Source organism: Ambystoma mexicanum, chromosome 6q (assembly GCF_040938575.1).
Source record: "Ambystoma mexicanum isolate Mex_15411 chromosome 6q, UKY_AmexF1_1, whole genome shotgun sequence".
Lineage (NCBI taxonomy): Eukaryota > Metazoa > Chordata > Amphibia > Caudata > Ambystomatidae > Ambystoma > Ambystoma mexicanum.
In genome coordinates this window covers 1,369,314,331-1,369,329,343 of record NC_090937.1, presented here as the reverse complement: position 1 = coordinate 1,369,329,343, position 15,013 = coordinate 1,369,314,331, and the positions used below count along the sequence as shown (strand labels likewise).

General features: G+C 48.0%; 1 protein-coding gene and 1 long non-coding RNA gene across 3 annotated transcripts in view; one reads left to right on the top strand and one right to left on the bottom strand.

Annotated features, from left to right (window-relative positions):
- The window catches only part of TBC1D14 (TBC1 domain family member 14), a 1,472,366-nt gene that overhangs the window by 1,373,793 nt on the left and 83,560 nt on the right, over window positions 1-15,013 (bottom strand). The window contains exon 1 of one of the 2 annotated variants that reach the window (XM_069631998.1): window positions 2,269-2,450. The exons of the other annotated variant lie outside the window; for it this stretch is intronic. Coding sequence (XP_069488099.1) covers window positions 2,269-2,317 — 49 coding nt within the window. The 5' untranslated portion in view covers window positions 2,318-2,450. Of the gene's footprint in view, window positions 1-2,268; window positions 2,451-15,013 lie in introns of those variants that run through there. 2 annotated transcript variants of the gene reach the window in all.
- LOC138516695 (uncharacterized) overlaps window positions 2,594-15,013 on the top strand; it is a 139,018-nt gene continuing 126,598 nt past the window's right edge. Inside the window, exon 1 of the long non-coding RNA XR_011282302.1 lies at window positions 2,594-2,726. This is a non-coding gene — a long non-coding RNA (uncharacterized lncRNA). The remainder of the gene's footprint in view (window positions 2,727-15,013) is intronic.

Sequence of the window (15,013 nt, the reverse complement as noted above, 5' to 3'; positions counted from 1 at the left end):
TTTACGTTTTCAGGCATAGTCGGGCGTTAGAAAATGTGAGGGCCATGGTTTTGAGCAGAGGAAGGTTTGATTGCGGAGTGGATTGAGCTTAAGCTGACAACTGCCTTTGTTTGGGGTTGTATCTATCTTTTTTCTGTATGTGTTTACTTGGAACAATTGTATGTGCAAACGGTAGAAAACTAGCATTAACAAAGCCAACAGTTTCCACTTGTGTTAAATGAAAACATTGTATTCGTTTCTACTGCAGCCAATGAGATCACACGCACACTCAAAACTGGCCTAGTGCTATAATTGCCTATCCACGTTAGCATCATTTGCTAGTTTCTGCCAGGGTATGTTGACATAAAACATGTATCAAGTATTGCCAGGACTTGCACAAATTGCTAGGGTTTACCATCAATAGCAACTCTATGCATTTCAAAATGATGGTTTTATAGTTGCATCATATAATAGTTTGCTGATTTTTTTTATAGCACTTCCAGTAGCTGGAACACTTCTAAGCTCTGTAACAGTCATGCTATTATCTACTGGTGTTTCTTGATTTAACACTCTCAGGAGGATGAGGGGTCTGGTTGGCCTGACCAGGATTGTCGCATCTTATCGTCCCATTCAGAAACAAGCACGTTGTACATGAGCTATCCAATCCGGCATGCAACTATTTGTAAGAAGTTAGCATTATGTGCCCAGGTACTCAAATCAGGAGGCAGCAAATGCATTCACAGATCTCAGTAATCTTGCCATTTTTCAAATAGTGCCACCCTATACTCAGGAACTCTCACCATATGGGCAAGTTTTCTATTAAATGCTGATGCACTCAGACCATTTGGCAGGTCTGGTTATAAAATATGTCTAGGTACTCACACCACATGGAAGCACGACTGCTCCACACATAGCCTACCTACTTCAGTTGTCTTCCGCTGGTAGTGCTTGGAAGTAGCTTCAAGGAACTCTCTTTAACCTAACCTTACTTAATATATCAGGAAACTGACCAATGTTTCCGGGTAATGGGGCAAAATGTCGCCTTCATAATTGCGACGGCCGAAATGTTCGACTTTATTATTTTTTTAAACACCCCAGTATACGACATGTGGGAGGGAGGGTATGTGATATTATAGTAATATGGGGTTTCTGCGGGCATCTCCCTCTGCATATGTATATGGTGTAAAGAGGTTAAATAACATTTAAAAAGTCGGCATTTTCAGCCGTCGCAATTATGGGGGTTGCAATGATCACATATATCCATGTTTCCCCACTGCCTAACACTTCTTCCCTTTATTTCACACCACTTTTCCCTTGGAGCATTTGCGATGGCCTCCCAGCGCTGTTTTCACCAACAGACGATAGCTATTGCCACTTGCTACACCTTCATTTAGAGAATAATTAGCATAAATGTAGGCTACTGAAAATGATTGCTCTTTGTAATATAGACGTATATGTTTTTATGTACTTATTTTAATTCCAATGCAATCAAATGTCAATGATTTAACGATGTTGGAGCGGTGGGGCATCGTGGGGTAGTAGAAGAGGAGCAAGGTAAAAACTTGTACCAAGTAATACCCTATTGGGCAGCATTCTTGTAACCGTGAATCAAGCCTTCTTACGCTCCTCATAGCGCCTCGATGCCTGTGGGCTGTAGTGCGCTCTATACATCCAAAAATAAATTAATAATACCCGAGACCCACGGAAATTATTGGGACTTTCCTGGCATGCACGTTTTTTGTAATGAGCCTACAAGAAATCTTATAAGCCCCCAAAGACCTGGATTGCTTTTCCAGCATTCGTGAACAGGAAGAAACAAACCCTTTCCTGGCATGTGACTAGCCTGGGTGAGTTTGCAAACCACCAGTTGCCACACACTACGGTCAGAGGAACATCACAAGGGCATGGCAGTTACAGTCGGCTGCCCAGCACAGCGGGAATTATTTATAGACTATCACAGAGCCAAGTGTCTTGCGTGGTAGTGCTGCCCTCTCGCAGAGCCGGAAACGAGCGCTGAGTTTTAGCAAGGTGGTGCAACATGAAAACAGAGGCGGGCAACGTTGGTGTGTGCGCAAGGTTGCGATGCAGGGCAGGGAGGAAGAAGGAGCACTGTGGGGTCGCCTGGGAAGATAAAGTTACCAGCGCCCACACTGTCCGAACCCCAGAGCAAGACGGGAAGCCTCGCCCTCCAGCCCTGGAGGGCAGAAGGGGTACCAATAAGAGCATAAAATCGCCAGAAGCCGCCGCACAGGCCAAGGATGGCCGTGACCTGCGCTTCGGGTGCCTCACCTGGGCCCGGCCGGTCGCCGCTCTCAGGTTCCCGGTCATGCTGCGCCATGGCCCGCCCGCCCGCGCCGCGCTCTCTACCGGGAGCTATAGCCCGGTTGCGGGGGGCCGGCGGGGAGGCGGGGGCTGCGGCCGGCTCATCCCTCTCTCCGCCTCCTCCAGCAGGTCAGAGTGCGCCCTGTAGACTGAAAGAGGAAGCCAGTGTGTAGGGCGTAGGGCGCGGGAGGCACACGGGGCCGGTAAAGAAGGGAACACAGCGTAGAAAGGCCAGAGGAGACCAGGCACCTGCAAAGAGCCCAGGGAGACACCTGTAACAGCGGAGGGGAGGGCGGCGGGCGCCTGCGAGGGGAGGAGAGACACCTCCTCAGAAGCCAGGAGCCAAGGGGAGGAGACAACTCAACAGGAGCAAGCCGAGGCGAGAGAGCGACATGTAAACAGAAGCATCGGCCACCGCTCTACAGGTAAACGACGAGGGCCAGGGGAACTAAACCGAATGGGGCTGGAAACGGGCAGCAAACGCAATGGGTTAAGGTTAAGGAGCTGCCAACAAGCGGGAAACCGGGGGACGGGATCATCCGGAGAGGGAGAACACGTGAGACACAACACCTTTTAAAAAGCCACGGGGAGAAGAGCAGCCGGCACAGAGACCCGCTTGAATAGGGCTAGAGGAACAGTGGAATAAGGTGACATTTGTAAAAAAAAAAAAGAACTAGATAGAGGCATTTGTAAACGGAGAGATTTGAGACATAACGTACCAGGATGCCTTCCATAGGTTCCCCCTAAAAAATGGCGCCATTGTTTGTTTCATTTCATTTGAACAGAAAACTCCTGCTTCGACTAAATAATCGCCCACTAACAGACCGATGGTCTCTGGCTTGCACGATGTTGCCTACCCACCTTTTCTTTTCCAAACATATGATGACATCATTAATGCTTATGTTTGCCACCTAGCTGAAAGATCCACCGATTGTGCTTATATTTTCTCGGACATGTTTTAGAGTATTTATTTTAAGGGTTTAGGTAAGTTACTATTGCTCGTTTTCAGATGTTCCACAGCACTTCTGTAGGGGCGCAGACCACTTCATCACAGTAGAGTGCTAATGCCACGCTCTCCCTGTTGCTGGTGAGTGTGGGGCTGTGGCAGTACCCGCAGACCTATCTGTGCTGCCTCCCAAAGGGGGCCCTTTTTTGCAAAAAGGTGCACACATAAAATCCAGTCATGCCAATCCACCTGGCCCCCGTCTTTTTCCCTGGTCGTGACTGTGACCACCATGCCCTACCCACTACTCCTTTTCCCACTGTCCAATACCTTACAGCATTGTCTTCTACTCTGTGAGAAGACAGCGATATATGTTGTATTCCAGTGTAGCTGCTGTCACCTTAATGGAATGTTTACTCAAGTATATCCAGTATAGTGGGTAGGTGTCAGTTGGTCATTGGCTGAAGGAGATGGTTCCACTATAATGTACTAATAAAGGGTCTTCTATACAAGGCTCATCTAGTGTGATTAGTAAATCTGCAAATGAGCTCTTTCATCAGTTTTTTTTTATGCACTTTTGCCTTCTCCCATTATGCTAGTAGAGAAAAGAGACCTGTACTGAAAAACAGGAGGACTGGCAACAGGGTCAAAAAAGAGAAAAGACAGACATCTGTCAAAGCTAGCCTGCAAAGGGAAGATTCATAAGCAGTACTTCTCCTGCTACGCCCGACCATCTGGAACTCAATCCCGGTAAAGGCTCAACCTCCAGGTCGGATAAAACGTGTCTCTTTCAACAATACCCACCGGACGAATAAAAATCCCTCTCTCCCTCCGCCAACAGTACTGCGTTACTGCATATAAATGCTAATCCTGTTGTAAAGCACTCCGCTATTCAGGCAATAAAATAAACTAAATCCGTGATCACAAAGAGGGAGGAGAGATGCATATGCCAAAGAGTGCCGGGATAGAGACGTTTCCAAGCAGAGTATGGACAGACAGCTACGACCAATCCTTGTTCGAAGATGGTGCCCCATAAGCAGCATGGGTAGAGCTCAAATTAAAAGAGCATGGAGGGAGACAAGCGCGTCAAAAGAGAGAAGGTAGAACGGGGACATTAGCCAGAAAAAAGAGCACAGGGACAATGCCGTGTGCCTAAAGAAAGGGGCATGCACATAAAAGACAGAAACAAAAACTGCCCAAATGAATAAAAGAGGACAAGACACCCATAAGAGCCTTGATAGAGAATGCATGATGTTACAGGTTCGTCCTGCTCCCCATGATACCAGTGCCCCCCAACACCTCAGGCACTTGAAACAAATAATACACAGGAGACCAGAAGTAGAGAGAAATTGGCTGTAATGCAAACACACCAGTGCATGGCAGGGCTGGGTCCTGCTCTGCCCCCCCCCAGGCCTGGCCCATCCTTATATACAAGCGGAGTGGCTAGATTCATTCTCCACCCATGAAACAATACGTATAAGCAGGTATAATAACAAAAAGGTCAATTTCGGAGAGGGAGAAGGGAGCCTGAAGTTGCGAATGCTTTCAGTGCCATATCTGCGAGGCAGCCTCTGGCCTTGGGATTTGAGCCAGCAGGGCCGTTGCTGTGTATTTCTCAGCAGGGGCTTGAGTTGGCCTCGCCAGCCTGAAGCATCACGCATTCCACAACTCTGCTCTTCGACCTTGTTTAGCATGGGTGTTTCAGCTGTAGGCCAGTCTCATTGCATTCAATGTGCCTCAAAGAAATCAAAAGAAAATGCGGAATCAGAGATGGTAGCACATGGAAGATGGAGATAATAAGACAGTGGTGCCCGAATGTATAGGTTTGGCTAGATAAGTGCCTAAAGGCTGGTGTTAGAGACTGGTGTGCAAAGAGAGGTTTGGCAGACGCACCTATACATGCACTTGCCCAAAGGGAGGAGGCGATGCCTAAGCTTGGAGAGAAAGATGGAAGAGGAAGACATTCAAGATTTGTGCCAAGAAGAGAAAGGGCAACCCAATCTGTGCTGAGATAGGGGTGGAATAAACTGAACTCAATTAAAGAGGCCAGGTGGTTAGAGATACCTATGTCCATAGAGAAAGGAAAGGGACAATGTCCAAAGATAGATGGAGAAGTGCCGATGCCATAAGAGATGGGGGATGGGCACCTTCATCCAAACACAGTTGGTAGAAAGAGCGTGGGGCCTGGTAGAAGAGGCCGCTGTGTGGAGAGAATACAGACACATTTGAAGTGAAAACAAAATAGGAAGCCTCCTCCTGAGCCCAAGGAGTACTGGCATCAAAATGCTTGGCAGCCTAGTAATACATAAATCATACAAAACAGGACAAGAAAACTTTCCATGTATAGTGGAGAGTGTTCCCAGTGAAGCGCATTATGCACGCGAACAGAACAAATCTACATGCTCTGACAAAATCTTTAAGCAATGGACTAATGTAGTGGTAACCAAAACAAGGAGATTAATAGTGGTGTTGAAAATAATTCAAATCAGAAAAAACATAGATCGGAAGTACAAGAAAAAGCAAGGCACAAAAGTCGAGCAGAGGAAAGATCAGGCTAAGACAATAAATGTATATTTAAATAAATACTATTTAGTTTGAAGCACTTCCTCCTTAGGTTAATGTTACCTATACAAGTGACCCGTTTTCGTACATACATTTTGTTTCTGCTTGTTTTGCCCCTGGTTTATGTCCCAATATTTGTACACCATCATAAATTGCCTCACTACTTGTTCTCATCTTTATGCTATTACAGATGATGTGAGAAACCTGAGGGTATCACCTTCTCCCCTTTGATCCTGTTCTCAGTTGGTCAGGGAAAGGCCCTTGCTTTTGGATCCTGACCCAGGGGGGTGGAAACGCGAGGGAGGATCACCTGGGTGGAGGGTCCTTGGGGGGTGGGGAGATGATATCCACAGGCGAGATATGGTATCCCCCTTTTCCAAATGAAAACCAACATCACCCTCTCCCTGCTTTCATCTAATTTCCTCTCATTCATTCCACAATAGTACTGAGACGAGGTAGAGGCGACTAGGAGTAATGCACACTAACATATCCTTACACAACTCTAGTACTGAGGCCTGCAGAGGGAGAAATCCTGCAAAGTACAAGGCAGCCGAGAGTGGTCCTGTCGGGAAACCAGGACGCCGGCGAGAACTGGAAGGAACTGTGGTGCCAGGGCCAGGAAGGGCAGTTCGAAGGCCACAATATTGGGAGCATCACTGGCCGGTGCCTGCATCTGGAGCTGAGGGCCAGAAAAGAAATCCAATCATGAGAGAGAGAGAGAGAGAGAGAGAGAGAGAGAGCTTGCTGTGTACATGTATGCGGAGCAGAGCACGAGATGACTGCCGTCCGTAGGAGATGACAGAGACAGGTGAGTGAGGAAAAGGGATCACTTGAACCGGGGCGCTCCTTGGGCTGGTACATGGCAAAAGGGAATGCCAAACGGACGAGAACAAATGTGTAAGATACAGTGAACCAAAGTAAATGGTTTTTGATGATTACTACAAAGTGTGAGCAAATAAGAACTGGTACCCAACTGAATGAAAGCTTTTGAGGAGCATATGAAAGCTTTTAATAAATCAATGTGCAAACGACAAGCTGGTGTGAAGAACAAATACCATATATTGCAAGTTAAAAGCGAATCTGATGTAAAGCAAGCATGGAACATTGCTGAAGAGTGTGAGAGCAATGTGTTGAAGGGAAAACAGCCCCACGAAGTGAACTATATAACAAAACTCATGGTGGCGAAGTCCAGAGACTGGCAAACAGTGAAACACATTGTGACAAATCCTAAAGGCTGGCAAAGGGAGAGTCAAGTGAGAATGAACCAGAACACGGGTGCAGCTATAGAAGAACCTGTGTGAGCAAGCAAGTCTAGGGTGACCGGTAGCGCGACTTGTAATGGGTGGACCTTGTGGTCCGACAACTGGGCCTAGACCGGAGAGCGCTAGAGAGCCCAACCAAGATGGCCGCGAGCCTGTGAGCTCCCAGCACCACTTCAATATTCAGAAAAGATCCTGCCACTTCCCTGACTGATCAGCGCAACCAATCACTGCAGCAAGCTCGCCTGGACTTCTGAGATCATAGGGCTGAAGGAAGTGAAGTTTCACACATCAAAGCTGTAGCCCCTCCTTCCGCGGCACGGCCTATGTAGTGTATGGCTGGGACCGTGCAGCGAAGAGGGCGCCCCGAGAGAGAGGAGACTCTGTGTGCGCCAGCACACGCAATGGAAGAAGAATAACCCAAGGGGCAACGTGTGATGAGAGACACTGCATGACCCACAGGGACATTGAACATAAAACGGGTGACGGGGTGTAAGATCCCAAGACTGGTGGCGCTGCACATCAGAGGCCCGTCCAAACCAAAGCCGGCTAATCCCACCAACAGCCGAGTGGGCGCAGCTGCAACTCAACAGTGAGTGATGCCGCAACTGATACACTTTTGACCTATCAGTGACCATTGACTAATGTGCAGAATGGAACAGCACCAAAAGAGGTCAGTGAATGGACTTCCCCCCGCAGCAGGTGCTTGGCACGGCTGGGTTTCTAGTTGCCGCTCAAGCGGAAGCAAAGGTTTATTATGGGGCGATGTTGACGGGTTGGGTTGGTCAGCTTGTGGAGGTGGTGGTTAGTTGCTTTACTGACAGGTTGGGATTCTCAGTGGGGGAGGGGTGTGGGGAGCGGAACAAGACAAGGGGGAACATTTGGAAACTGGAAAGGGCATGGTCCGCACAACTGGGACATACCGAGGCAACAGGCTGGGGCAAAGGCTGAGCAGAAAATGGGGTTCAGAATGTGCGTTATCACCATACCTGAGTAATGGTTGGTTCAATTAAATGTATCACATGGAATGTGAGGGGACTAAACTGCCAATCTAAATGTCGCAGGGATCTACTCTTATCTCCTGCCTGGCCTGCCTAGATCTCGGGAACCCCAGCTGATCTGTGAGCAATCCACGCATTGTGAGTATGAGTGGAGCCGGAGGCTATCTGCACAGCTCGAGAAGATCTCCTGACACCCCCCGACGGACGGCATGGACCTCGCCATAAATACTGTGCGTGAGCGCAGCAAGGAGGGAGCCCACCTGTTAATCTGCATTTATCTATGGTTTAGTTAGTGTGGGCTAATCCATTCATTAATGCATTAATTTGTATAACCTATGTTTAGCATTATAGTTTGTTTTGAGCTCTCATAGATTGACATTTGCCGCGAGCCATGTAGAAATATATATTTAGCTTGTTATTTTGTAAAGCGCACATTCTGTGTTTCGAAGCATTATAGAGGGTTTTGTCCATCATGAATCCGGCTCATGCTGAGCGTGGAGATGGAAATGTGTTTGCAGCCGAACACAGTGTGTGTAGATGTTTTCATAACAATGTGACACTTGGCAGACTGTCAGATCCTTTAGCACAGAGATACAGCCTTGGCTGGCCGCAGAGAAAGAGATAGCGTGTGACTGTCTTGTGCGAAGAGACTGGAATGTTACACGATATGCTTGCTTTTCTTAGAATAGAATATTATACGAGAACATGTCATTGTGAACTAGTACTCTATTATGCTATGTTGAAATATGCACGCACATAGCAATAGAATGTACGTAGGTTTACATAGAATGTGTCATCGCTCTGTATAACGGTAGATTGCTGTTCTGTTCAGGGAAGCTGGCTCAGTGCTGGGGGATCGCTGAGTACTGAGAGTGCTCAGTACTATGGTTTAGTAGAGCATAGCTAGAGAGAAGCTGGGAGAGTTGGGGTTTGCTAAAAGCACTCCTTGTTAGGGAGTGCTGATTGGTTGTTAGTGTATTACCATGCATAAATAAACATGCATTCCTGTTATACATTTCAGTGTCTGCTGTGATCTTTTCTTTGTGTCCATAGCATCTTGTAGTCTTACACACCCCTGATTGACTCACTTGAAGGCACACACTGAGGTACATGCTATACACCTACCATCTTGCCACCCTCAGGGATTGGAAGTCCCAGGGAGGTGGGCCCAGCCACCCCCCTCCTTCTAACCCCTGTGGGTTTTTACACGGGAGTGGGGGGGGGCTCTGGAAGCAGTGGGGTGAAATCATCCTCGCCCCAAGGAGCAGAATAGCCCCACCCGTGACGGGTTGGAAGGGGGGGGTCACCTCATTGAGCAGCAAACCGGAACCGAGACACCGGGGGTGCACCCCCCTCTCTCCGTTGCAGTAACTGTCAAGCTCACCCACCCCTGCAGAGACAAAGGGGGTTGCTGAACTGATACCCTTCAATACCAATAGACAGCAGGACATTATTAATCTATCAGAGAAAGAGAGTAATAGATACTCCCCTGGGGAATTACGTAGTGCTTAGAGGACCACTGCTGTATGCAATCGCTCTGGCTGAACAACTCCAACCTCAGGCACTAAACTTTATGAGGAGATAAGTCCACAGTTGGCAAGCGGTTGTACATGACCTGCACAAGGAATTGGGTTCTAACGGAGAAGCGGGACCACCTGAGCGGGGAAAATAGTCACACAAGCTGGCCAAGGCAAGTAAAGGGAGGGAAGCAGCAATCCAAACTTCACTTCGATGACCCTACCCAGACCAAACATAATGAGGCCATGGACTCGCAATAAACGTGTACCTTACCTAGGGCTCAGGATACTTAGACTGCTTTCTGTGACATAAAGGAGACGTTTGACCAGTTACAAAACAGTATACAGTCCCTTGACGGGAAGATGGCTACCTTAACATGCAAGGTGGATCACCTGCAAGTCCGCCTCGACAAACGTGGATAGAGATTGGATGAGACAGAGAGAAGGATCTCAGCAGTTGAAGATGAAGCTACATCGACATCCAGGTTCATGTTAAAAGTGAAAAGGGCAATAAAAGAATTAACTGAGAAACAGGATGACCTAGAATCAAGATCCAGGAGAAATAACCTGCGAATAATCGGTGTACATGAAGCAGTGGACCATAGGAACATGGAACCCTTAGTGGAAGAGATCCTGAGAGAAGCACTGGGAGCAGAAGGTTTCTCGGCTATCTTCATTGTGGAAAGAGCACACCGAGTGCCCAGTGGCAGAAAACCGATACCCAGAACCCCCCCCCCCACACTACTGATCATGGTGCGAATGCTGAACTATCGGGACAGAGACTTGGCGCGGAAGGCGAGAGAAAAGAGTACCCTGACATACAGGGGGGATACTATAAAACTCTTTCTGGACTTCTCTGACAAGGTTCATGCTTCACACAGAACCTACATAGATGTGAAGAAAAGGATGCAGGATAGAGGCATTCGTTATGCCATGATGTGCCCGGACAAATTGCGAGTGGAGCACGAGGAGCGCATACTGTTCTTTCACACCCCAGATGGGGTCAACCCATTCCTAGAACAACTACCACAGAACCCAAGACCTAGGGGAAACAATGAGTGATGCCGTAACTGATACACCTTTGACCTGATACACTTACACTTTTGACCTGATACACTTTTGACTTATCAGTGACCATTGACTAAAGTGCAGAATGAAACAGCACCAAAAGAAGTTGGGAATGGACTTTCGCCACTCAAGCAGAAGCAAAGGTCTATCACGGGGCGATGTCGACCAGTTGGGGTGGTTAGTCGCATTACTGACTGTTGGGGTTGTGGGTGGGGGAGGAGGGCGGGGAGGGGAACAAGACAAGGGGGAACCTTTGGAAACCGGAAAGGGCATGGTCCGCACAACTGGGACATCCCATAGGCAACAGGCTGGTGCGCAGGCTGAGCAGAAAATGGGGTTCTGAATCTGGATTATCACCATACCCGAGTAATGGCGGGTTCAATTAAATGTATTGCGTTGAACGTTAGGGAACTAAACTGCTCATCTAAATGTCACAGGGTTCTACTCTATCTGCAGCGTCATCACATGGAATAGCGTTACTGCAGGAGACACACTTAACATGAGAAGTAGAGTCGAAATTTGGGAAGACTTGGCGATGCCAATGCTGTTTCTCTTCACTCCTCATATGCGAGAGGGGTATGCATTCTCATTCACAGCTCTATAGGGTTTAGTTTGATCGCTATAGTTGGGGATTGAGAGGGGAGAGGCCTAATGGTGCGGGATCCGTCCAAGGCTGTCTGTACACCTTTGTTAATTATTATGGTCCGAATCAAGATACTGTGATAACCCTGGAGTGGTTGGGCCTTCAATTGGGGGATCCCCACCAGGCAACATTATTTGGGCTGGGGACTTTGATGCAATAATGGACCCTACACTTGACCGCACAGCGGGCCCCCTCTGCCTAGCGACCAGGGGGACTAATGCGTTGAGAGGTATGTGTCACACGTGGGATTTAGAGGACGCCTGGAGGCTTAAGAATCAAAGGGCACTGCAATATACCTTCCACTCATCGGTTCATAATTCTGCATCTCGTCTGGACTTTTTTCTGGTCTCCCGGGCACTAATGGGAGCAATCACAGAGGTGGAGACTGGCTCGCACCCTCTCAGACCATGCCCCGTTATTATTGAATATGGAACTGGCGGGACGGGGGAGGAAGAGAAGGCACTGGAGGTTTAAGAGTGAAGCCCTGACAGACACCCAGTTCCGATAAGGCCAAACAGGAACAATAGACACCCTTTTTGACCCTAACGTCGGATCGGTGGACTCAGCTGGGATACTTTGGGAGAGTTTTAAATGTGTGATAAGAGGGGAGTGCATCTCGAGAGAAGCAGGGATGCTGAAACGAATCAGGAGGTAACTAACCGACGCAGAGGCACTCATTGGTACACTACAGTCAGCTGAGGCCATATCGACTCCCACACAATGAGCAGAAATAATGCAATACCTACAGCAGTTTAAAACGTTAGTGCATAGAGAGGCTAAATTGGTTGGGTGGAAGGCGGCAGTGAAGCAATATGGGGAAGGACAGAAGCCTGGTAGACATCTAGTGAGGGTTACCAGGCTGGATAATAATGGGGAACAGGTCTTGTCAATAACAGACGCACAGGGAGTGGAGAGATTTCATGATTTAGGAATAACGCAAGAGTTCTGCTGATTCTATGGAAAGCTATACTCATCCCACACACAAACCTCCCAGGAGGAGTTAGATAAATACTTGGACCAGGTGGGTCTACACTCGTGCACATATGAGGAAAGGGAGAGAGTGAGTCATCCACTATCGTTGGATGAGGTCTTAATTGCAATCAGATCTCTTTCCTCCAGGAAGTCTCTTGGGCCTGACGGCTTCATGGCAGAATTTTAAAAATGCTATGCCGCGAAGATTGCTCTGTACCTGTTGCAAATGTATCAAAGTATCAGTGAGGGCAGACTCCCTTTATCTCTGAGCGATGCGCCGGTCACAGTACTGCTTAAACCAGGCAAGCCGTCAAACGATTGCTCATCGTACAGACTGATCTCTCTCATTAACCTAGCCAATACAATTCTGGCTAGAATATTAGCCTCTAGGCTGGCACCCCTGATGAGCACAATGGTACGGGCAGATCAGGCAGGATTTATCCTGGGACGTTCCACCTCCTTTGGGATACAGAGAATGTTTCGGCTGATCTCCGCACTGGGACAAGAAGACCAAATAGTTGCAGCCTTACTAGATGCAACTAAGGCACTTGATTCGGTGGAATGGCCCTTCTTGTTTACAGCCATGTGCAGGATGTGAATGGGAGAGCATTTTATAGCCATGGTGTTGTGGCTGTTAGCGTTGCCTGTCGCCAGGGTACGGGTGAATGGCCAGCTCACATCAAAGATGATGTTGGGCAGGGGCACTCGACAAGGATGCCCCCTCTCACCACTACTATTCATTTTGGCAATTGAACCACTGGCAGAAAGGATAAGCGAGGTTCACCTACAAAGAGGGATTCAACTTTTTAAACATTGTGTGGTGATCTCGCTCTATGCCGATGACATGGTCCTATTCAATAATGACCCCAGGCACAACCTGGACCCTATTATGGAAGATGTCCTCCAATTCGGGGTCTTCTCGGGACTTACAATCAATGCAGCGAAATCAGTTCTCTTCCCATTGACGGACGGGGTGATACAGTATGCAGATGGGTGGGCATTTCATAGGCACACAACACATACCTGGGGGTCAACATAGCCTGAGATGCAAAAATTGTATATAAGAGCAATTATCAAAAAGTACTTGAACAAGCCAGAGACGCCATGAGCAGATGGAGGAACCTGCCCCTTAATCTCTATGGTAGAATCCTCCTGCTCAAGATTGTGTTGTTACCCCAGTTTCTGTACGTATTTCTTAATGTTCCAATTACAATACCGGCAGAAAACTTTGAGATTTGAATTCCATGATCACGCAGTTTGTTTGGGTGGGGAAGCAAGTCAGAATATCCTGGGATAAGCTGACGACTTTAATAAATGCAGGGGGACTCGTTTCACCCGATTTAGCCCAAGCTGGGTTCATCCTTTACTGGTTCAGAGACTGGGGGGACAGTAGGCATGTAGAGGTGGAAAGAGCACTGGCAGCACCGTTCCTCCTACGGTCTATCATACTCACGGCACCCGACAGGGCGTTCAAAGCAGGTTCAACTATATTGCCTATCTGCAGAGCATGGGCCCGTATTGAACACAAATCAAGAGGGGAGGTCCTCCCTGACATTACCAGTTGTGTTCACACCAGGGAACCCACTCACTTCCAAACTAGGCTTTTGCTAATCTTATGAAAAGACTACAGGTGAATTGTTACCGTGATTTGTTCCCCAGTGGGAGATTCATAACACTAGAAGAACTGAAAACCAGGGGGAGATTTAAAGCTTTGGAGGTGTTTCTGTGCTACAGGTTGAGAACGTTGCTGCAACAGCTATTGCTGTCATTCCCAGAAAAACCAGAGATAGCCCCCATACTGGACAAGATATTTCGAGGGGGGTATAATAGGAGGGTGATCTCAGTTATGTATGCCAAGTGCCTCTCCAAAGCAGAGAAAACATCCACTAGGGAAAAGTGGGTACTCTCACTGGAACATGAGAGATCAAGTGAGGAATGGAGGTACTGCTGCGACGGGACGAGAAGGGTTGCACTGAATGCTAGATTTAAATTAATTCACTAGAAGTACTTGCACCAGTTGTATTACACCCCTGCCCAACTCCACAATTACCACCCAGGGACCTGCAGTAGCTGTGTCAGATGTGGAAATGAGACATGTGGCCTGGTGGTGCCCCTTAGTTTTCCCGTTCTGGCAATTAATGTTCTAAACTATTGGGGAAGTTATTAGGGAGAGACCAGATCCAAACCCGATGGCACTTCTGGGTTACACCAAATCGATCCCTTGTGGCAGAAGCCGATTAACTTGGCTGCTTCTGGCCAAAAGGCGTGTAGCGATGATGTGGGAGGGACCAGTACCCCCAAAAATAAGTACTGGCACACGGACGTCCTGTACTGTAATGATATGGAGATGGGGACATAAGGGGCTGTCAACCCACTGAACTGACACAGGGGACATGTGGGGCCCATACATTTACTACCTGTTGAATCTATCCGAGATGTGAATGAAGACCCTCCTATGACCCTTTGGGGATTGAAGGATGAAATGCAAGGGGGTTTGGTCGCAGGAGAACACCAAGAAACAGACAGCCCCTGGCCCAGCAACTAGATGCGGAAGGATATGGACATGATATGGCATTTATAACGTGCCTATACACAAGTGTTTCAAGACCCGAAGAGGCAAGGGAGGGGAAACAGAGGGAAGACAAAGACAACGATCCTACTAGGCCAGGTGATGTTGAAATCGTGCAAGGGCAGGGGGAAGGGGAAAAGTGTGGGGGGAGGGGAAGGAGAGGGGCAGTGCAGTACAT